This window comes from Phoxinus phoxinus (genome assembly GCF_949152265.1).
Source record: "Phoxinus phoxinus genome assembly, chromosome: 4".
Taxonomy (NCBI): Eukaryota; Metazoa; Chordata; class Actinopteri; order Cypriniformes; family Leuciscidae; genus Phoxinus; species Phoxinus phoxinus.
Genome location: NC_136879.1, coordinates 22,410,683 through 22,433,512, shown reverse-complemented (window position 1 = coordinate 22,433,512; position 22,830 = coordinate 22,410,683). Strand labels below are relative to the sequence as shown.

At 35.7% G+C, this 22,830-nt stretch overlaps 3 protein-coding genes across 4 annotated transcripts in view; all 3 read right to left on the bottom strand.

Annotated features, from left to right (window-relative positions):
* pds5b (PDS5 cohesin associated factor B) overlaps window positions 1-3,262 on the bottom strand; it is a 47,189-nt gene extending 43,927 nt beyond the window's left edge. The window contains exon 1 of one of the 2 annotated variants that reach the window (XM_079609586.1): window positions 2,961-3,262. The gene's annotated coding sequence lies outside the window, so the exon portion shown is untranslated. Of the gene's footprint in view, window positions 1-2,865; window positions 2,938-2,960 lie in introns of those variants that run through there. The other variant, XM_079609587.1, reaches the window with a different exon arrangement.
* Window positions 3,263-4,044: 782 nt separating this feature from the next.
* n4bp2l2 (NEDD4 binding protein 2-like 2) lies at window positions 4,045-12,921 on the bottom strand. The gene is made up of 6 exons (XM_079608977.1): window positions 12,796-12,921; window positions 11,444-12,474; window positions 11,107-11,231; window positions 5,451-5,539; window positions 5,140-5,216; window positions 4,045-4,817 (listed from the first exon to the last, which is right to left on the bottom strand). Exons 2-6 carry the CDS (start codon window positions 12,472-12,474, stop codon window positions 4,694-4,696), a joined length of 1,446 nt encoding a protein of 481 aa, XP_079465103.1. The 5' UTR covers window positions 12,796-12,921; the 3' UTR covers window positions 4,045-4,693.
* Window positions 12,922-15,656: 2,735 nt separating this feature from the next.
* Window positions 15,657-19,065, bottom strand: mmp13b (matrix metallopeptidase 13b). Its single transcript, XM_079610689.1, has 10 exons — window positions 18,796-19,065; window positions 18,465-18,703; window positions 18,225-18,373; window positions 17,981-18,106; window positions 17,482-17,637; window positions 17,269-17,389; window positions 17,005-17,138; window positions 16,428-16,587; window positions 16,139-16,242; window positions 15,657-16,047 (listed from the first exon to the last, which is right to left on the bottom strand). Exons 1-10 carry the CDS (start codon window positions 18,892-18,894, stop codon window positions 15,947-15,949), a joined length of 1,389 nt encoding a protein of 462 aa, XP_079466815.1. The 5' UTR covers window positions 18,895-19,065; the 3' UTR covers window positions 15,657-15,946.
* Window positions 19,066-22,830: the final 3,765 nt, after the last annotated feature.

Below are 22,830 nucleotides of genomic sequence, written 5' to 3'. Positions count from 1 at the left end.
TTAGGAAATATCAGAAGATGATTTTCCGCATGTAACTGCCTTTATGTGACGAAGCCCATGGGTTTTTGGACACAGAAATTTGAAACATTGGTAAGTAATGGTTCAGTGAAATATTCAGTCTATACAATAACAATTTTTAAAGTAAGCTACCCTTGAACATGCAAGCCAGTCGTGGTTTGATGTGGCTGATACATAGGCCTGTAGCCTAATTCAATAGCAAAAAAAGTTGTTTATTCTGGTTTCAGAGTTCAATAACATTAACCTTTTTTTAAATGCGTAGCCTAACTGAAGCAGTCTTATTCTCACATAACAATTCTAAAATTCGGTTAGAACTTTTTAGATTAAGCCCACTTTATTTTCCTCATTTGTTTAAGATAACATTACATTACATATTAACAAATTGTATAAAATTATTTTATTTACAAGTGTCATGTTTGTGATTATCATTTGTCATGTAGCCATATATATGAGCATGGCATGAAATCAAAACAGAATTGCGATTTTTACATAATTTGATTCAATTCAGATACAGAAGTAACATGTTATTTGGCCTTACCTCATTTTTTTATATATTTTTGACGAGCTGCAGAGATTTTCAAGATGCTAGCTATATTTTCCTCATCCATGCATTTGAACCAAAACTTTTTTTATATTATTATTGAATTGTAGACTACACATAATACAATTATTTCACTTCGTTAGACTATTTATTTTGGATCATTACTTAATCATCAATCAATATGCAGGTGGAGTTGTATTTTTTTATAGACTGTAAATTGAAAAGAATGTTTGGTAATGGGAATATTATTTTTAAAATGTGAGAAACAGCCCTATTCCAAATTTATACGCTGTATAAATCTTGTTGCAATTAGACGTCACTCTCACAACTTAAAACATTGCATTAGAATAACTTTGACCGATTTAACTAGTAGAGTTACTCAAATATCAAAGCTGTCACTTAATACAACCCCACATTTTTTGTAGACTAAACATAACATTTTAAGGCAGCATGAACACTTTAAGAAGAAACAATCATTGTGTTACATTGTAAATAATGCAATTTGACTTTTTCATCTTCAGATCAAAATTAGTAGACTTTAACTTGCAGCGTTACAAAATAAAAGGAACATAAAATTAAGATGTGTAATCATCACAAACCAAAAATAAGGATGATGTTTGAGACGTAACGCATCTTTTTCTTACCAAATGCCAACAGTAATAAAAAAAATTATACACAATTTAATATAATATGATTAATTAAATGTACCATTGAACATTACAGAGAAACGGTGCTTTAGCGGGAGCAACACCATGAACACTGATGCTTTACATAAGCTAATTCTGTCAGATAACCACATTTATTTAAACCCTTTTTTTTGCCCTACAAAAAGCGCTTCCAAACTAATTTGTGCAACTTTTGAAGCATCGATATAGAATTTATGCGCTAAAGTTAAATGAAAAAAATTGTGTAGAGACTTGAGAAATTCTGTTGATAAATCAGCTATATCGATAAACATTTTGAAGTGCTAAACGTTTTTTCTGCAACAAAAAAAAACCTTGAATGGAAACTTGGCTATTGACAGTCAGAACCAGCTGGTATTAGGGGGAGGGGCAGTCTCATTCTAGAAAGCATTTGATTGGACAAAAATAGACAGTGCAAGTTACCAATATTTTGGTTAAATTTTTTCCAGAAGAAAAATAATTTACATTTAAAACGTGTCATAGGCCTATTAAATCTGCTAAGACCATTTCCAATGTTTATATAAAAAAAATCTGTTAAATTTTCATTAAATGTTATTAACTTAGTGATAGATTTGCATTCATGCTAATTACAGCAACAACAAAAAAAAATCACAATACATTCATTTTTATTCTGCAATAATTGCAAGAATTTTGTATCAAAAAATATGTATAATAATATACACTGACAACAGACTATTTAAATAAACAGTACGAATAAATTAGTCAAAATGCATCATAAGTGTTTTGCATTCCCAGAGCGAAATTATAACAGCACAAATATGCAATAAATTAATAATGTAAGCTGAAGTGAAAATAGCAGTCATTACTAAAGGAGGATCAAGACAGTGCAAGTGTTTCAAAAACTCCCTGCAAACACCAAACGCATTTCACAACACCTCTATGCATCCAATTAGTAAACAATGCAACACATTTAAAGACACCCTCACAGCCTTACAATGATTTTGCATGGAAAAAAGAGAGGCTTACACTCTGACAGCAGGTTGGCTTTCTCAGCTGATGTCTTTGTGCTGCTCCACTGCTTTTTCTACAGCCACAACCAGGACAAAATACAGTTTTGATCACACACCAGCTGTCATTTCATTCCTTTGACAGTGGTTTATCCCATTGCAAACCCAGATAACAGCCCTAAGGGGGTGTTTACAGGCTAAAATGCATTGCACACCACTACAGATCCTCCGTTACTATCTAGATCCAATGCATAACAGCGCGTCCGATCTCAACACGCAAAGGACTATATTAACCCACAACAAAAAATGAATGCGAACTGCAGTAGTAGAATCTGAAATAGGTTCTGAATCAGATTGAAATAAAGGCTGAAGCGGTTTACGAGCAGCTAAGCTAAGCTAACAGAGCTAAAACACAAACACACTCATATGCATGTACACATACACGAGGCATCAGAAAAGTGCACGGCCCTCTTTTGCAATGAAAACGACCACGAAAACACACGTTACACGTAAACCAACAACACCTGTCATTGCCATTGGGATTTTGAGTTAAGAACGAACAGATTTGGGGGGAAAGACAGTGAGAGTCAGATGTCCTCGCATGGGTTAACAGAAGAATAGACAACCAACCGCCGAAAAGGGAAAAAGCACCTACTAAAACAGCCACGAAATGACAATTCCCGTTAACGGACTCCAATCGGCGGAGGTCGATTCCACTCGCGTGCGAATTAAATTTAAATAGTCGTTTACCTTTTTGGGAAAAGTGCGCGCTCCACTCGCTTCTCCCACAACTGTGATCCTCCTGTCGGCTTCAAAATGGCGCCAATTTGTCCCTATCTGCACCAGTCAGTGCAGCTCCGCTCAATACAGACCCTTCACTTCCCTCCTCCACTCGAGTTTACTTATTTAAGTGCATGACTGTGTCTTTTTGTGGCAATATTGCGGTATTGGTTTGGAAAAACAAATAAACTGCTATAACAATAATGTAAATGGTCAGTGCATAAACGAGCGTTTATGTTGAGTCGCTTGGCAGGCTGGAGAGTGTGTGGTGTAACAGCGACATCTATAGGTCACGAGCAGGAGGACAGTCAGTCTCCGCCTTCATTCACACACATTTATGACAGCTATCGCAATCATTATGCAGTGTGCACCAGTGCTATTTTTGACTAAACCCAAAAAATTGTTCTCCGTAATTGAAATAATGCTGAAATAAAAATTACATAAATATTAAATGAAAAGCTTAAACTTAGAAAATGAGTATAAGTTGACGACGAAGTAGCTAAGCTAAAACTAAAATTAATTAAAGGTATTTATTTATTTATTTATATACATGTGTGAGTGATGAATATATATCTATAACTGATCATGTATAACTAAAGGAAAAAAGCACATAACAAAATGTCTAAAAACTAAGATTAAAACTGAAAATCTAAAATTAACAAATGCTGTAAAAAAGTCTTAGAAGTTGGTGCACTTTGAGCTTTAATCTAAAAAAAAAATGAAGCCTAGCTTTTTAGGAGTCAATGTTTCATCACAAAAAAAGTTATGATGCAAAAATGTATACAAGTGATGTATACATTTCATGCTGTTACCTATCTTATTTCAGTCACTGGACTCACTGCCAAGGCCACATTTATAATATTTCAAGGTTTTACCATTTATTTTAATGAGTTATAAATAGATCAAATAAGTTTTAGGCTCAAAGCTGTGAGTAATATACTTTTTTATATATTCATAATTTCTGACATTATAAATGCCATATTGAGTGGAAAAGCATGCAACAGCAATGTCCCTTGTGCTTTCTTTTTCTTTTCGTTAAATGAATTATTGGCATCATATAAGAAAACAGCATTTATTTACAAAAATAACAAGCATTTAAGAAAGATATTTAGCTCTTTACATAAGCCATCAACAATGTACAGCACCATAAATTGCAAACCCTGAGATTAGATCAGTGTCTAGTAAGTAGATTGAGCTGCTGGTCTTTAGAAAAATAACAGAGAATGCTTAAAAATACATAGACTGTATGTGCTGCTCCTAATTCAGCACGTCATTACAGATATTTTTTTTATTTTTTTATTCTGCCTTGGAATGTATCTGGAAGCTCAGCACGAATTGTATGTGCCAGACTGCGTAAAAGGCAAAGGCTTTATCAGACTCTAATGGTCTTATCTTACCAACGGTCGACACTCATCAATGTGGTGATTTAGACGATTTACATTTCTATATTACAATGGGAAAAACTAGGGCGGCAAAGAACATTTTCATATGCACACTAAGCTAAGCTGATAGAAAAGTGATACTATTTAAACAGACATTCGGCATTGTTCTCAAAGTTCATTAAACCATTAAAACCACCACAGTCATTAAAACACCTTTAGGTGCATCAATATTAAAACTGAAGAAAATAAACCTATTCTATTCTAAAAGATCATATGAAAAGGTTTGTCTTTCACTAACAGCTAAATGGCATCGGTTCTCTGTTAATGGCCTTTGTTTTTATGGGGCGGCACCACAGAATTCATCACAATGTTAACGTTCATCGGCCAGTCGAAACCATCCAGCATCTTTGCTATTGATTCTCGAGGGACTCCGTGCTTGTTCCTCCTGTTGATTAAATTAATAGACAGGAAATTACCAGGATATCCAAGCTCTATTAGACTGCTATACAAAGCCTGTCGTAAATTAAACGAATAAAAGAAAGTAACAATGTCTCTTAATCCAATTAAAGTCAGCTGGTCTTATTCACGAGGATTTGACTGTAGAGAGACTGTAAAACATTTTATCCACTTAAACACAACTGAATTCCGAACCTGTGTACCGTAAGCCAAAACCTGATCCGAAGTCAATAGTCTTTCTCATTCAGTGATTAATAAAAGTCACTGTGTTCCTGGCTTGACATGAGAATCAAAGCTATTATCAGACTTACTTTTCTAACTGGGCAGGATCATATTTCCAGCAGGTATCTGGCTCAAAAAAGTCCACTCTGTATCCGTTCTTTAAAGCCTGTGTGAAATAAAGGAAAAATAATGTTACTAAAGAGAATCCTCTTTAAGAATTACTAGCCCGAAAATCGTAATGTAATGTAATGTAATGTAATAAAGATATCTGGATTCAAACATATGGAAATGTTTTTAAAGTGGTTGGTTGCATTTCAGACCGTTTCCAGAGCCAGTTTAAAGCCTTGTTTTACTAAAGTATGTTTCACTCCAATCACAGGCATTTCTGACACCAACTCACCAATTCAACGTAAGGCTTCATCTCCCAGGCTTTAACATTAGTGTTGTCGATGATAACAGGAGAGCGGCCCTCCAACATCACCTGTTCAGCTTAGAAATGACAAAGACAATAAAATAAAAAAACTATTTAAACTTCATGCTCTCTCAAAACATTAAATGCTCAAATTTGCGAAAGTTTATATTCTTACAAAAATGTAAACAAAAATTGTTGCATTGTAACATTATCATCATGACAATTAAAGCTACACTGTGTAACTTTTTTAGTTTATTCTTAGCTAAAAACACTTAGTTCTTTCAAAAATATATGTGCTCAATAATGTATATTTACTTCGTTCAAGTAATAAAGTATTCTCGTGAGTGTATAATATGCCATTGAAAATACATACGGGTGGGGGGTTCGAATGCCGGTCGCCATGTTGCCCCTCCATCTTGAAAGTACATTAGCCAAAGAGGGACATACCCGTTAATTCAAGCTTCGCCTTTCGCGTTTTAACACGCGATGGGTGCCACGGTGCGTGTCGAATGTGAAGAGGGGGATTGTTTGAGACTGCTATATAAAAAGCTGAAAGCCTTTTTGAAAGTCTGTTGCTGATGGAGGATCACTCTTATTCTTGAGGATATGTATCAGAGTCGCCAAGGAAGCGAAAAAGAGAATTAAGACGGCAACGCAACAGGCAATTAAATCAACAAGACAATTGAGACGCGAGCACACACACACACACACACACACACACACAAACTCTCCGAGCACATATTCATATGAGACGCGAGCACACACACATAATACCTTAAAGATGTGGAAAAGTCGATCAAAAGTGTGGGTACATTTCTCCAGGCTCGATGCTAACAGCGATGCAGTATTTGAGGTAAAATAATTGCTGCAAAGACCGGTACCACGACAAACATGATGAAGACCTTGGTAGTGCACGGAGTAAACATAAGAGCAGAAAGTTGCTCCGTCTTCGACTGGTAAATGAAGAGATACCTTGTTGATCACCCTGACAGTGTTTATATTGCAATAGGCTACACAGGGATGTAGTGGAGGCTAAACGCACGTAAACGCCGTTTATGCACCTGCCAAAATTCTGAAATAGCGTTTATCCACCTCCAAATTGCGTTTATCCACCTCTAAATAGCATATAGTTCCTAAGCCATTTTAAATTAAGCAGGCTATGTCGTTTTAGTTTCATATTGTTCATAGGTTGTTAAACCTAAGACGAATTCTTTCATATTGCGCTGCATTACTGTCAGTAGCCGCGCGGGTTAGACCATAATAATACAGGGCTAGCCTAAGATTATCACAAATAAACACAAGATTTTGACGCATATCCAAGCGTTTGTGGAGCGGAATGTGAGCGCGCACTGCATGGCACGGACGCGTGGGCGCGAACATTTCCCTATCAACAGTGAAACAATTTAAAATACTCTATCATTTCTGGTCATACAGAAAATAATAATACATTATTCGCAACTACTTTTATTTGTGTAAACTCGCAATAACAAGAAAACGTTGTGCTTTTATTAAATTAAATAAAACAATCAGGCGCGCTTTCATGATCTCCGTGAACTGGAGCGCGAGAACTGAAATAACCTATATAGGCTAAAGCTTGAAATGTCCACTTTAAAACGAACAAATTCGAATCGAAAGCTAATACCTTCTGATTTTGTAATGCGTATGAAAGGTGCATTTCTCTCTAAAGGCGCATCCGCTTAACAGCGGAGATGGAGATATGTTTTTAGCCGACACTGATTTAGAAAACAATAGTTTATTAATAAACAATTAAAATGCCTCGTTATTTTTTCAGACACATTATTATCATTAGCCTATAAATCACCTTTCTGTAGGCTGTGGTTCAGAGATATATGGCTCTTCTCATTCAGCACTGCGGGAATAATATCATTTCCAGGTTCTAATTTTGTCTTAGAAAAATAAATCAACAACAACAAAATCCATATTAATTTGTGAATATTTTAAATGTTTAATTAAGGGGCAAAAGGGTACATTAGTAGGCTAATAAACAAAAATTCGTCAATATTTTTTTTTTTTGCGCAGCATTTGGTGTAGCCTAGGCTACAGTTCAAATTAAAATTTTGGTGTTCAATTTTGCCTTTTAATAATACAACAAACGTTTTCGTTTTGTAATTACGGGTTAAAAATATTTTTGTTCTCTCTGTTTGGTCATTTAGTAAACTTTATAGATTTCAACCATATTATTCCTTCTTGAGTCTTTTTAACAAAAACTTAGATTAATGTATGACTTGAATAGTGATTGTGTGACCTATGATGAGGGAACAACCAGTGATACCCCTTGGTACACCGGTAGGCAGTGGCCCACCTTACCAGGTGACAACGTCGTGGTCCACCAGAATTTATAGTTTACCCACCTCTTTTTTTTTACCACTAGCCTACACCAATAACCTACTGAATGTACACTGCCGTTCAAAAATGTGTTGGTTAGTCAGAATTTTTTTTCAGTAAGGATGCATTAAAGTTATCAAAGGTGACATTAAAATGTGTGTAATGTTACAAAATATTTCGTTTTTAAATAAATGCTTTTCTTTTAAATGTTTTATTCATCAAACAATCATGAAAAATTGTATCATAGTTACATGCTGATGTTAGCAATGAAATGGTAAAAAAATAACGAAAACATAAAACTATTATTCATTTTACATAGATGTCATAACCTATATGTTAACTGACAAATAAATTACTGCAAATTATAATAGTTTTCTAAAGTAACCTCATCACTTGAAGGAATAGGCCTACTCATGGACGAGGTCGAACTGGAAGCCATGTTAATCTTGGACTACATTGGCCACCGTAGGAGTTAAAACGAAATCGGAATTGAGAGGAACAGAAACTAATATTCACTGGATGGTCATACACCTTTTCACCGCTAGATGGGGGTAAAAATCACACAGTGTAGCTTTAAGCTATTTAAATATAGAAATATCAATTCCTGCATTTTTTCTATAATTCAAAGGCATTATATATATTTGTATATCATTGATGTTTGATTTAAAAAAAAAAAACATTTTCAATCTTTATTTAATCTTTGTTTTAATGTGTAATACAGTCAAAATGACTGTATTGCAGCAATGACAATCAAAAATGAATCACAACTGAAATGAATTACAAAAATAATAGTCCTAAAACTGATTTAATTTAATTTACTTTATCTAGTTTATTCAAATTGTATTTATTTATTTTGGGCTGAAATATGACCTGGACATATTTTCATAAAAGTTAATCAATTAATGTTAAAGGGGTGGTGGTTGGTTATGATTTCAACATTTTCATAATTTTCTTTAGTTAGTGTGTAATGTAGCTGTTTGAGCATTAACAAGATCTGCAAAGCTACAACACTCAAAGTTCAAAGCAAATGGAGATATTTGCTTTTAAAGTGCCCTTTTCACAAGATGTAAAATAAATCTCTGATGTCCCCAGGGTGTGTGTGTGTAGCTCAAAATACCCCACAGATATTTTTATATAGCATGTTAAAATTGTCACTTTTTGAGGGTGAGCAAAAACGCACCGTTTTGTGTCTGTCCCTTTAAATGCAAATGAGCTGCTGCTCCCGGCACAGAGGGCAGAGCTTCAAGAGCTTGTGTGTGTTAGCAGCAGCTCCGATTACACACTAAAATGACAGAAACTATTCTGTCTTTTATGTTTAAACGGAGTCACAGACAATGATGGAGAGACTCAAGAAGAAGTGACAACATGTAGAATGCCTCAGGACGTCTCCGAATGGTTACGGTAGTTGATGAATTTATGTTGCTGACGTGGAGTTAACTATCTTCAATTAGGATATTTTTTTATGGTAATCTATAAATCGCTCCAATAGGAACTGTTGTGAGATGCACACAGAGTGACTTTCTATTGCATGTGAAAAGATGGATGCTAAAGTTTAAGCTGACTCACAAATGTACTCTTTTAGTACAACTTTTTCTCTTCTCAACATGGACTGCGTGTTCCTCGGGGCGGGGTTTATGTAAATTTTAGAGTTGGTTATGTCACTATCCCGGAAGGAATGTCCTGTTGTCCCTACCAGTTTGTTGTAGTCCTTAAACGATTTCTTTAAAAGCAAATATCTCCCTTTGCTTTGAACTTTGAGCGTCGTAACTTTGCAGATGTTGTTTATGTTCAAACAGCAACATTACACACTAACTAAAGTTAGAAAAGTGAAATCATACTTAAAGGTACAATATGCAATATTTTCTGCCGCTAGAGGGCGCTACATTCCAAACAACAACAACAATAGCGTAGCTTGATGACGATGTGAAGGAGCGTGGAATGATGGGAACTGACGATGTAAATCAGTCAGACGGGAATCGAAAAATCATGTTCATGGATGAGGTAAAGTTCTATTTTTATAAATGTTGCGTTTAATGACATGCTTTTACTTCATTAAAATGAATTAACCGCAAGAAAAGTAAGGTTTAATACTAAATTGGTTATCATGTTACTGTATTTGTCAAATTCATTGTTGTGATAACGCTGCGCAGTTTTACGTGTTCTAAACAATTGTTGTAAAAGTACATTCGAACATGCCCACATCATTTGCCAAAAGAAAATTAATCTTTATGTATAACACATGCTATATTTATTTACATGGCCATAAACACCAGACGTGATAAACAATGTCAATAAACTAAACACAAGCCTAAAGCAATACCTTCCTTACATAAACATAACTATTACCGAATGCTACATTTGGAATATATAAAATTGACCCGTACGTTTATGGGACTTGTCTTTGTCGACAGAACAAGCTGCAATCGGTAAAGAATAATTGTGTTCCATAACAACTGCGCGAAACAAGCTAACGTTTGTTGCTTGATAGACGCTACAACTACAACTTCCGCATTTGTCCAGGACTCCACGCAGTACGAGCGGAAACCGAGGGTAACGCGGATATGACGCCATTGACTGGCGACTCCCAGCTCACCCCTGCTCACACACCCCGTTTCCTTGGTTAAAATCGCAATTTTCTCACGATTTAAAAATAGTTGGAAACATTTGGGATATTGTAAGTAATCAACTTAACTAAATATATAACACTGACCTTGTGATTTTGGGATATTTTAATGCACAAATATTACATATTGTACTTTTAACCACCCCTTTAAAGAAATTGCTTTTTAAGGACTACAACAAACGGCTGGTAGGGACTACACTCCTCCTGGGTTAATGACATCACTAACCCTATTATTTACATAAACATGCCCCCAGGAACGTGATGTATGGATTATCATGACAGAATATGCTAATCAATGACTAGAAGAAGATAACTACTCATAAGCTACATAAATGCATCAACTAACCATTCAGAAATGTCCAGTTGCTTCTACATGTCACTTCTTGAGTCTCTTCATCTTATTTGAACATAAAAGTTCTTGAATATTTCAGTGCATGTCTGTGTGAAGTAATTGAAGCTCTGCCCTCTGTGCCGGAAAAACTATTTATTCAGCTTTCATGTGATGTATAAATCTCAATTTCAAAAAATGTACCCATGTGACTGGTTTTGTGGTCCAGAGTCACATATATATACCGGTATATATATGATTAAAAGTATTAAGTTGTAGGATGAAAATGCTTGAATAGATTTATGTCATGAATAAAAAGACAATGTAACAAAATAGGCTTTCCTCACCTCTCTTCTGATTCCAGTCGTGTGCGTCCCCAAGCAGAGCAGAATCAAAAACATATCTGTTGTCTTGGATAAAGAAGTCATCTGTGCTCAATATTACTCCATTGGGACCAGTGGACAGGAGCTCTCTAAAAGACATGCAGTGTAACATTTAAAAAATCAGTTATCTGCTTACCTAAACTAATCAAAAAATGTGTTACAATGTTAGCAGAACTTAAATCAATACAAGTATTATTTGTAATACGTCTTTAGTATTTAATCAAACATTTGGCCACTGATTTGGTGTAGAAAAAAAACAAAAACAATGAGGTCTTTTCTCTAAATATTTAGTTTAACTCACCTGGCCAAAGAGGATTTTCCAGATCCTGGGACTCCCCTCAACAAAATGAGCTCCAAATGTTGATAATGGTCTTTTTCATGATCGTGCTGCTGCCAGTGTGATAACGGGGTTTCATATTCCTCAGAGAATCTATGATCCTCCTGTGACTGGAAACTGCTACGTTCATGCCATCTGTTTGAAGGTAATGGTGGCCCTTCCCATGAGCCCCAGCTGTTATTTTTGTTGTTCTTATGAAGACTGTGGAAGTTCTCCTGAGGTCTCATGTCTGGAGGATGCATGATTGGACCTCCAGAGGTTGGGGGAGGGAAGAACTGAATCCTTGGGTCTGGAGGACGGGCCCATGGTGGAGGTGGATACCTTGGGTCTGGATGTCCTCTTTCACCAAAGTCATCCGTATTCCACTGTAAGCGAGGTCTCCATCTCTTTGGATCTTTTTGGTTGCGTTCATGTGGATCCGGATAGGGTCTGTAGGCTCTGCCGTGATCAGTTACGACAACAGGACTGTCCTTCCTGTTTGGTAGGTTGCTTTCGGTTTTCCAGGATGAATGGAGGCCATGCTCTTCAATCGATTTGGTGTCAGCGTTGCCATCGACCTTATCTACTTCCTCAAGCTCTTTGTAAAATTCACAAAGCTCCTGCTCGATACAAGGTTCAGGGCGACACGCAGGCCCAGGGCGACACGCAGGCCCAATAAATGCAGTACTAGTGACACCTAACCTTCTAATGACACGGTTTCTGTCTGTTTGGCTTGTACTCTCAATGGAACATGTGTTAACTTTCACAAATGTTTGCATTTGTGTTGAAGGATCCAGTTTTCCCCCATCTGGATGGACATCCTGTTGCGTCTTGAAATGACTTTCAGCAGGTAAATAAGCAAATTCAGTCTGGTTAATCGTCTGATTGCTGGATGATTTAGACACCGGAGTCACTCTGACAACTTCCGAGTGAATTTGTGGTGTGGTTTTATATGGTTCCTCTACATTTCCACCATTAGGTGGAGAAGTAGATTTACTGGTGTTCACATCTGGCATCTGTTAAGAATAATACAATGTGAATGAAAATCACATAGTAAAGCAATAGTGTACATAGATTCATTGATTATAAAAAAGATTAATAAATCGAAGCAGGCCAACCTTTTAAGCATCAGATCACAGATTAGTTATAACATAAGAATGTATAGATGTTTAACGTTATATCTGTCAGCTTGACAACTATCTTTTACTATTTACCAACACAGAAGCAATTTCGATAGTCAGGTTCATGTTTCAATGACTATCATAGTCATGACTAAGTATTCTACGAATTATCTTTTCTGAAATCGATCAAATTGCGCTGAAAAGCTTTAACGTTACCTGAAGTGTGGAAAAACTTGTACGTTAAGCACAAAGGTTAATTAAACGTTTTGTTGATCGACGTATGTCTGATTACGTTAGTAACGTTACAGTAGAGGGAAGCCAGACGCCTAGGGGAAGCCAGACACCACAAAGGGGAAATAAAAAGGTTTCAAAATAAAAGTCGTTAAAAAATAAAATAATATTTTAAAAAAGGTCTGTTGTTATATTGTTTTTTAATATTATCCCAAACTTTTCAACGGTAGTGTATATGTGATATAAAATAAAACAATAATAATATATAATATATAAAACACTGAAAGAGCAGCACTCCAGAGGGTCATAAAAACATCACAAAAGATCATTGGACTTTCACTGCCCCCCCTTGAGGAGATCTACAGGCTTCGCTGCCGCAGAAGAGCATCTACCATCATCCAGGACAGTACTCATCCTTCTCGTGATCTGTTTGTACTAATGCCTTCTGGAAGACGCTACAGAGCTTTAAAAACTCGCACCTCCAGATTTAGGAACAGTTTTTAGAACAGAACTGAATTCTGCTTTTATTCTCCCACAGCTGCCTTAATTTAGGCTAATTAATTTATATGGACATGTATGACATTGCTTAAACAACATGCACAAGTAATTTTAAGCTATTTTTATTGTTTTTAAATTATTTTTATTATTGGATAACATGAATACGGTTTTCTATGAGAGATGTCAAATTTCGTTGTATACAATGCAATGACAATAAAGGTAAAACTAAAACTAAACTAATATGTTGTCATTTATATTACTGTGCATGTTTCATTGAGGTAGGATTGGTTGGATATTGTCAACAAGAAGTAATAACAAATTTCCCTCAAAGCTGAAGTGTGCTCCTCCAGTTTAACCACAAAATGTGTCAGTCACCACTTCCTCTTCGAAGTAGAATCTTCAGATCCTCCTGTAAACTGCTGGTAAACCGCTGGAACTAAACCAAAACTGAATTTTGAATAAGTTGAGTTATTTCTTAAAGTCCCCCTGCAGTCAATCTTTTTATCCCCTAAAACTCATCTTTGATCACCAAAATTACACATAAGCGTTTTTCCTTGAAAATAAATATCTTCATGGCATGCACACCGCCTCATTTAGTATACGCGGTTCTATGAAAATGCAAACTAGCCCCGTCTACTCACTCACACCAGCTCAGAGATCCACTCCCTGATCACACGTTGACGTGATTGGTTACAAGTTAATTTGTGACGTCTGAAACACCAGCAATAAACTTAAAGGATTAGTTCACTTTCAAAAAAAATGTTGCTGATAATTTACTCACCCCGATGTCATCCAAGATGTCCATGTCTTTCTTAATTCAGTCGAAAAGAAATGTAGGTTTTTGAGGAAAACATTCTAGAATTTTTATACACAGACTTCAATGGCAACCATCTATCCCAATGCTCAAAAGAAGGTTCAAATGTCTGTCTCAATGCAGCTTCAAAGTCTCTACACGATCTCAGTCGAGAAATAAGGGTCTTTACCTAGCGAAACGATCGGCCAATTAAAAAAAAAATTTTTTATATATTTTTTAACCACAATTGTTCGTCTTATGCTGGTCTGCGACGCGTCACGTATTACGTCATCACGTTGGAAAGGTCACAAAAAAAGAGTACACAGACAAATAACTTAGATAGATGACGTGAACGTGACCTTTCCAACATGATTACGTAATACGTGGCGCGTCGCAGACCAGCACAAGTTGAACAATTGTGGTTAAAAAGTATATAAATTTTTTTTTTTTTTTAGAAAATGACAGATCATTTCGCTAGATAAGACCCTTATTTCTCGACTGGGATCGTGTAGAGACTTTGAAGCTGCATTGAGACGGACATTTTAACATTCTTTTGAACATTGGGATAGATGGTTGCCATTGAAGTCCATTCTGTGTAGAAAAAGCCTGGAATATTTTCCTCAAAAACCTTAATTTCTTTTCGACTGAAGAGAGAAAGACATGGATATCTTGGATGACATGGGGGTGAGTAAATTATCAGCAAACATTTTTTGAAAGTGAAGTAATCCTTTAAGCTGTTTGGATTTAATAAATAGGCTATACTGTATAATTCCAAACGCATTATAAAATATGCTATTTTATCTTTTTATTCCTTTTTAAATAACAAAGGCAGAAATACCCATATTTTGCTAAACACTGAATACATGCAGAGATTTTGCTTAACTTAAACTTCTCAAATTCAGCTACATTTTTTATAACCACCAAAGCGACCATCAAGGAACTGAGTTTTCCTATAAAATCCCCAACTAAGCTCACAACAGGGTAGGTTTGGCACACATCAGGCACATAAGTAAACACGTGTGGTTTTAACTGAAATCCCCTGTAAATAGGCCTACTTGAGGCAGCTTGGTAGGAGTTCAGAGCAGCTTTTGAGAATGTTTTCACTACATAAATGTCATCTCACACTTCCAAAAGCATTTAGGTAATAGACAGGGTCAGATCGCAAAAGAGAATAAAAACAAAACATGTGTTCATGAAGGGACTGCTTTTCATGTTTATTAGTCGAGACAAATTATCCTCTTTGGATTGCAATTCGTGATTACATTGTTCTTCTTCTTTTTATTTTATATTAATTAAATAATATTAGGTAGGCCTATAATTGACATGTTTTTTTTGTTTGTTTTTTTGCTGATTTTACAGTCAGATCACTTCAATTCACGTTCTACTTCTAATCATTCCCTTTAATTCATTTAAATATCCATTATTAATTGTTTATTCACTGTATTCATTTACTTATGCATTCTCTAGACATGGCCTAAAAAGAAATCTGTCCAATAACACTTATGTGACAAATTCAATAACTCACCATGGTATAAATTTTTCTGTTTATTTTTTTGAACAGTGGTACTGTAGAGGGCATAACACATTTACAGTTTTTAGTTCAATCAATATATATTTCACTTTCTTTGCTCCCCATTGGATGCATATAAAGAATCACACAGAAGTTAATTTTACCAAAATATCCCAGACACGATTCCAGAATCATCTATAAATAAATGAGAAAATAATGGAGACTTTCTACTGATTTACCAGCTCAGTAGTTGAAAACACAGAAAAAGGAAAGCTATAACTTTCACAGCAGTTGATAACAATTGACAGTTTATGGCACATCCACATTGTAAGAGCTCAACAGTTGAGTATAGAGTTGGCCCTCATGATGCGCATGACTTTCCGTGAGTTGTAACTGTATTCAAACTGAATATGCTCACGGTAGAAGTACAAATATCCTGTAAAAAAGAGAAACAACAATGATTTTCGAATCGGTTCAAATAAATCAGCTGAAACAATAAGAAAGTTATGCAACTAATTTACACATACCAAAATGATAAGCAGCGGCATCCACTTCATCTCCAATTCCGGGAAAGTCTTCCTCAATGGATCGTGGGTATCCACTATCCATGGTGCTTGTCTGCTCATCATAACTGGACAAGAGATGCAGCTTACATTAGCTTTTTAGCATTCTATTCACTGTGTGTGTGTGTGTGTGTGTGTGTGTGTGTGTGTGTGTGTGTGTGTGTGTGTGTGTGTGTGTGTGTGTGTGTGTGTGTGTGTGTGTGTGTGTGTGGTGGCGGGGGGTGGGGGGTGGATATTGTAACAATATGATTACCTCCAGTATTCCTCTTCTACAAAAAGTAGAGTCTTGCCCGTATCTCGGATGTTTACAGCTGCATCTATTTTGCGTACGGTCTTCGGGAGACCCAGTTTGTGGATGTATTTTGGATAGCCGTCAACAAGATTGTAACCATTGAGAGCCCACATTTTGATACCTGTAATATTTTTCAATCATAAAAACATTAATAAGAGTTAAATCTAACTCAAAAATGCATCTGCAAGTGTGGCAGTATTGTTATTGTTCATTTAAAAAAGGCTAAAACTATTACAAATGGTTTCTGTTCATTGAAATAAAGCTGAAATAAAATAAAATATAGATATTAGATGTAAAACCTATAAAAACATGTTGCCTTGAAGTACTGAAGTCACTGAAACTGAACAAAAAATGACTAAAAACAAACAAAAATTTAAATAAAAACTGATACTGACTATAAAAATAAAAGCTCATTTTAATATTAGTAATACATACTATAATAGTATCTGATAAATAAGTGTTGGAAAGAAAATGTTCACAATAAGTTGAGGAAAATAAAGATAAAATAATCATTTGACATTTGAATCTCAAAACTAACCACTGAATATGATGACAATATCTTTCTCCGGGTTCTCATAGGCAGCATCTACTTTGTTTGGTATTTCCGGCCAGGTACTTTTAATGAGGGTTTGTTCAGGCTCAGGCATTTGTGTATGTAGCCGCCAGTAAAACCTGCCAACAAAAATATTATCAGGACAGGAACCCTATTACATTATATAACACAAGAGTTTATAAAAAAATTTGCTATAGTGCCGCCAGGGACAGTTTTATCACAACAATGAACTGTGGACTATTTTTGCACCTGTCTTTGAAAATGATTGTCTCTCCACGGAGTTCAGTGACGGCATCAAAACTCAGTTCAGGGTCACACTTGCTTGGAGCGTCGGGTTTGGGCTTGACTCTTCCGTGGTTTGGGTTTTCACCTTTGGTTAAACCAAAAGCATAGGTTGAATCAGGACTATGAAGACTTCTAGAAAAATCTATTGGTCGAACTGATATATTGCTCAATGCTCACCATAGAGAGACTGAATCCCCTTAATGTCATCCTCAGAGAGCGGGTAACCCTTGCCGTAGGAGTACACCGGGTACATCAGTGACCCAGGGTCAGAGGAATGGGCCATACCGAGAGCATGACCAAACTCATGGGCCGCGACCAAGAAGAGATTGAATGCTGCAAAGAACATTGAAGATTAAATACATGGAATAAAATAGATTTTTAAATATATTAAAATAGAAAAACGTTATTTAAAAATTTAACAATATTTAAATATTTTTTATCAAATGTGACCCTGGATCACAAAAACAGTCATAAGTCGCACTGGTATTTTGTGTGGCAATAGCCAACAATAGGCTACATTGTATGGGTCAAAATTATAGATTTTCTTTTATGCCAAAAATCATTAGGATATTAAGTAAAGATCTTTTGTTAAGTAAAGATCTTGAAGATATTTTGTAATGACCCCAAACTTTTGAACATTGGTGTAGCTACCGCATAAATGTGGTATTTTTTGTACCATGAGAGTCTTTGGTCCAGGTTTCGTCCTCATCAAAGTGTGTATCACCACCAATGCCATTTCCAGGGGGGTAAGCATGAGCAAGAAGCCCCTCTGGTCCATCAAACGGGTTGAAGTCTCCATGTTCTGTCATTTGCATTCAAAAAAAGAATGGAAATTGATAGAAATAATAAAAATAAAAACAAAAAAAGGAAGAAATAGCCTTTTAATTCCCACTTCAATGAATAATAACAAATGGTGGTACCTTTTGCTCCAAAGCTGATCATGATGTCAGCATTTCCCTCGTGCAGTTTCCTAAACCTCAGTGGAGTCACCCTGCTCCAGACATTTAAAGCATTTCGGACGGCTCTGTCCACATCCGGCTTCTTCATGTCAGGAGTGTAATTCAGAATCCTGAAAGTGAATGAAACACATATTTTGAAAATAAAACTGCATGAGTCTTTTTTTTATCGTATATTCAATTATTTAATGTACAAACACAAACCTGAAGGTCACATCTGTGGTTTTCCATTTGAGGTCATTTGGAAAGTGATTATATTCGGCCACATCTGGAACTCCGCAGCGAGCCATTTCCATCAGCTCCAAAGTGTCGTCGTCCAGCTTTCCCGTAACGTCCAACCTAAAAAACTCTTGCATCTCTTGAATTTTCTTGTGCATGACATCGGATGTTTTTCCTTCTCCTTGTAGACCGGCTGGCATGCCATAGTACCTTCGAAGATATTTCTACAAAAAAATAATAATAGATGAATACAATTTAAAGAACAGAAAATGAAGAAGCAAAGATTTATCCCACAGAAAAAAAATGCTCTCCCTACCTCAGCTAACAACACCTCGTCTTTCTCCTCACTTGAGATAGGTTTTGCTAAAGCGTGTGCAGCGATCACCAGCAGCAATACCACAGCTGTGAGCTCCATGTTGACCGGACGATGTTCTGCTCGGTCTGGCGGGGTTCTTTATAGTGCTCTCTGCCGTCAAAAAATTGTTTGTGAATCATGTAAAAAGTACCTTGGCCAATCCGCCACTTCCTCTAGCCGCACAGCCAGCAGAATGTGGTTAAAAACTGCTTTTAGGACACCTGAGTGAGCAATGATATCACTGCTCCGGTGCTACTTTTAGCTTCAAGTGATTTGTTGACTCATTTTGGTAAAGGACATGAGTAATGAAAGGTTATGAAGGCATGTTATGCTTCTTGTTTTGATAGTTTTTTTTTTTTTTGTGATTTTAGGGTTTTAGAAGCCCCAATAGTACATACCTCTCAGACTTTATTTACAAAATACACAAGAAATCTATTTTAAGGCCTAAAGGATGGCACATCATTATGCCAACTTCATTTCAAGAGTACTATTAATATTTCCAGACTGCTGGAAAGGATTGTGAATCATAGCCATTCAGTTTTGACTAAGACCTGGCATGACTTCAAAACCTATATGCAGATAAGACAGCTAATAAAGACACCAAAGGATGTGGTCAACATCTTTCACAACACAATTCCCAATAAATTAAAATAATTAAAAGCGACATTAAAGACATAATAAATACTGATCTTACATCCATCAAAGAACAAAATACATCAGTTTCCACAAAAGTACACTGTAAAAAAATATATATATTCAAAGTTGCTGCCTTAAATTTTTAAGTACAATAAACTTGGATGTTTAAGTCATTTCAACTTGAATTACATTAAACTGACTAATAAAAAAATAGTTGAATCTTGCATAACTTGTAAAAAAAAAAAAAAGTTGAAAATTGCTTAACTTATTTTGATGAGTTAACGCAATGTAAAAACATGTCATAACTTATTGATCATAAGTTATTTTTTACAGTGTATTAAGCAGCATAACATCGATAATAATAAAAATTTGCTGCGATTATTTATCACAACTTAAAATCCAACATTGTTTTAACTTTAAAAGTATGTGTTCATGCTTGACTTAAAATATTAAGTTTAGTTAACTTTAGTTTAGTTTAGTTAAGTTGGATATTTAAGTTATCTCAACCAATTTTAAGTTGTTATAACTAATCGCAGCCACATTTTTTACAGTGTTCTTGAGCATCATATCAGAATGATTTCTGAAGGATCCTGTGACACTGAAGGCTGGAGTAATGATGCTAAAAATTCAGCTTTGCCATCATAACAATAGATGACATTTTAAAATATATTCAAATGGAAAACAGCTATTTTAAATTGTTATAATACTTCACTGTTTTTATTGTATTTTATAAAATAAATGTTGACTTGGTGAGCATAAGAAAAGACTTCTTTCAAAAACATTTAAAAATCATACTGACCCCAAACTGAAAAACAAAATGCTCTGCATGTTTTGCACAGCTGTTATAGAGGCTTTTTCCAGCTTTGCAGCATCATCACGTGAAAAACACTCAATATGTTGGTTGAACCCATTAAGCAAAGAAAGGACACTGTTGTGAATGACTGGTAATAATAGATTGGCTATTTTTTTCATATTTCCATTTGTTTGTCTCTAATTTTGTTTTGAGAAAAAAAAATAGTATTAAGATAGGCTATATTATTAAGTCCTAAGTTTCAAAGAGCAAAATATTTCCAGGGCTGCAAGTGTAGGCATGTCCCGTTAATGGCAGCTGTCTCCCATATTACGCCGTATAAATGGAGTGACAGAATTCTTGAAATGTGACTTTGCAACTCCACACCTCTGTAAAGTACACACATTATTAAGCAGACAAGTGTTTGTGTTTCTAATAACACTGATTTTACTCGAGGTTTGTTAAGAAAATCGCTGCTCAAAAGCACTTGCTTGAGACATAATGGTGCGCAAAAAAACAGTTTAACAGCACAATATAGGCCTACTTCATGTAGTTTTCCCGATTATAGGTAATTAGACCGGTAGGCTATGTAAAAATGAGCACTGTGGGCATTTTATCATCTGATGTTTTGTCTGCTATAGTTACGAGAGAGAACAATATTGGGCAACAGTGGAAACATAATATTCAATTTTAGTGAAACCTTTTGTCCAGATATATTGTTTGTGATTTTCTTCAAAATTATCAATTAAATCTTTTAGAAGACTATGCGTCTCAAATACTGTGCAAGGGAATTGAAAGGGAAAATATAACAAATAGTAAAATATATATATATATATAACGCAAGTACAAACTGACCAATTAAATCCTTAATGATGTTCTGATGATAAATATACCTGATTTGGCCATTAAATATTTATTTCTAAATTTTAAAAAGTTTTTTTATAGCCAACTCAGGTTGATTTAGCCCTAAAATCATATTTCTGACTTGATTACAAATCACAAAATAATATATTGATTTTAAGGTTATTTCAGTGCCATACTTGATTCCAAAACTCATCTGTTTTAGAAAGAAGCAAGCAGAGACATGTACAATAAAAACACTGACTAAGGAAAAAGCACGAAATGTGATGGATGAAATTCATAACCCGGGGCCGAAACACTACAGGCTTTCCCAACATTTCAGCAAAGGAGATGCAATGAACTCCTACACTTTTCTCAGAAACTGTAGATGATGGGCACCAATCAAATCCAGAAGCTGAGATCAGATCCTTTAGTCCGTGGAAATACCCTCATGTCACAAGTTGAAAAAGGTCTAAATGAACCTGTCCTCTCAATACTTATTGTTAAAGAATGCATCATGATGTTCTCCATTCTTAAAAAAACGTGGTTGTAAATGACATGATGTTTATGAATAAATACGCTTTTCAAAATTAGCCATGAAAATTATGACATCCTTGGAACTGTTGAAAAGGGAGTAGGAGCTAAAATATAAATTCAAAAATATGCTGTATGAGTGTGAATCATGTCAGAATGAGACCATGGGGAAATTCCCAGGTTTATAATGTGGATCATATCCCACATCCGCCGGGAAGACCGTATATGAAGAAGACGATGTCAGGACTCAGGAGAGCAGCTGCCAGTACTGAATAACTTGTGTGCCATTTACTGGATTAAACTGTTTGCTTTACATTTACATTTATTCATTTACTGATGGGTGCTTCTATCCAAAGCGACTTCAGGAATGCAACAAGCGATTCATCATCAAAAACGCAATAAACACATGAAGTCAAGTCAAGTCATCTTCATTTATATAGCGCTTTTAACAATGTAGATTGTTTCAAAGCTGCTTTACAGAGATAAACGTATAATTTAAGGTAACAGATTGTTTTGGCTTTAATTGTGTGCCAGTAATACAAAGTGAATACAAAGTATAATACACTGAAGTGCCAGTAATACAAAGTTTCAGTCATTGTTCAAAATAAGATGGACAAGGAAGGGATTAAAGAATGATGAGGGTCGCTGTGATTTTGCCAAGCAAGACATGTTCCTGGATCGTCAACATTCCTGTCCAAAAATTAAGTCCAAACCCTATCCCTACCTCTAAACCAACTTCTCCTTAAAATCAGATGGAAATGACAGGTGAATAAAACTAATGTAGAAACTTCCAACCCTGCTTGTAAGCCTAAACTTGACATAAACTGTAAATGTGTCCCTTAAATCTGATTGGTTGATTGGAATGTTGTTCCAGGATCAACAAAGATGTTGATCCAACATGTTGCACTTGGTGAAATTGTGTTCACTCTATCCGGGTGGGGTTGGGTATTCCACCAGCAAGGAACAGTGAATGAAACCGTCCTTGAGAGTGATTTTTTGCCTGGACTGGAAGCAGATCGCAGGCTTCTGGAGGGATGTAGACTCGTGAGAGAGAGGTAGGAGGGTGCAGAGCCCATGGCTGTTCTGGGCAAGCACCAATGTCTTGAACTTGATGCGAGCCGCAACCTGAAGCCAGTGTAGAGAGATAAAGAAAGTGACATGGGCTCATTGAGACGAGACGTGCTACTGTGTTTTGA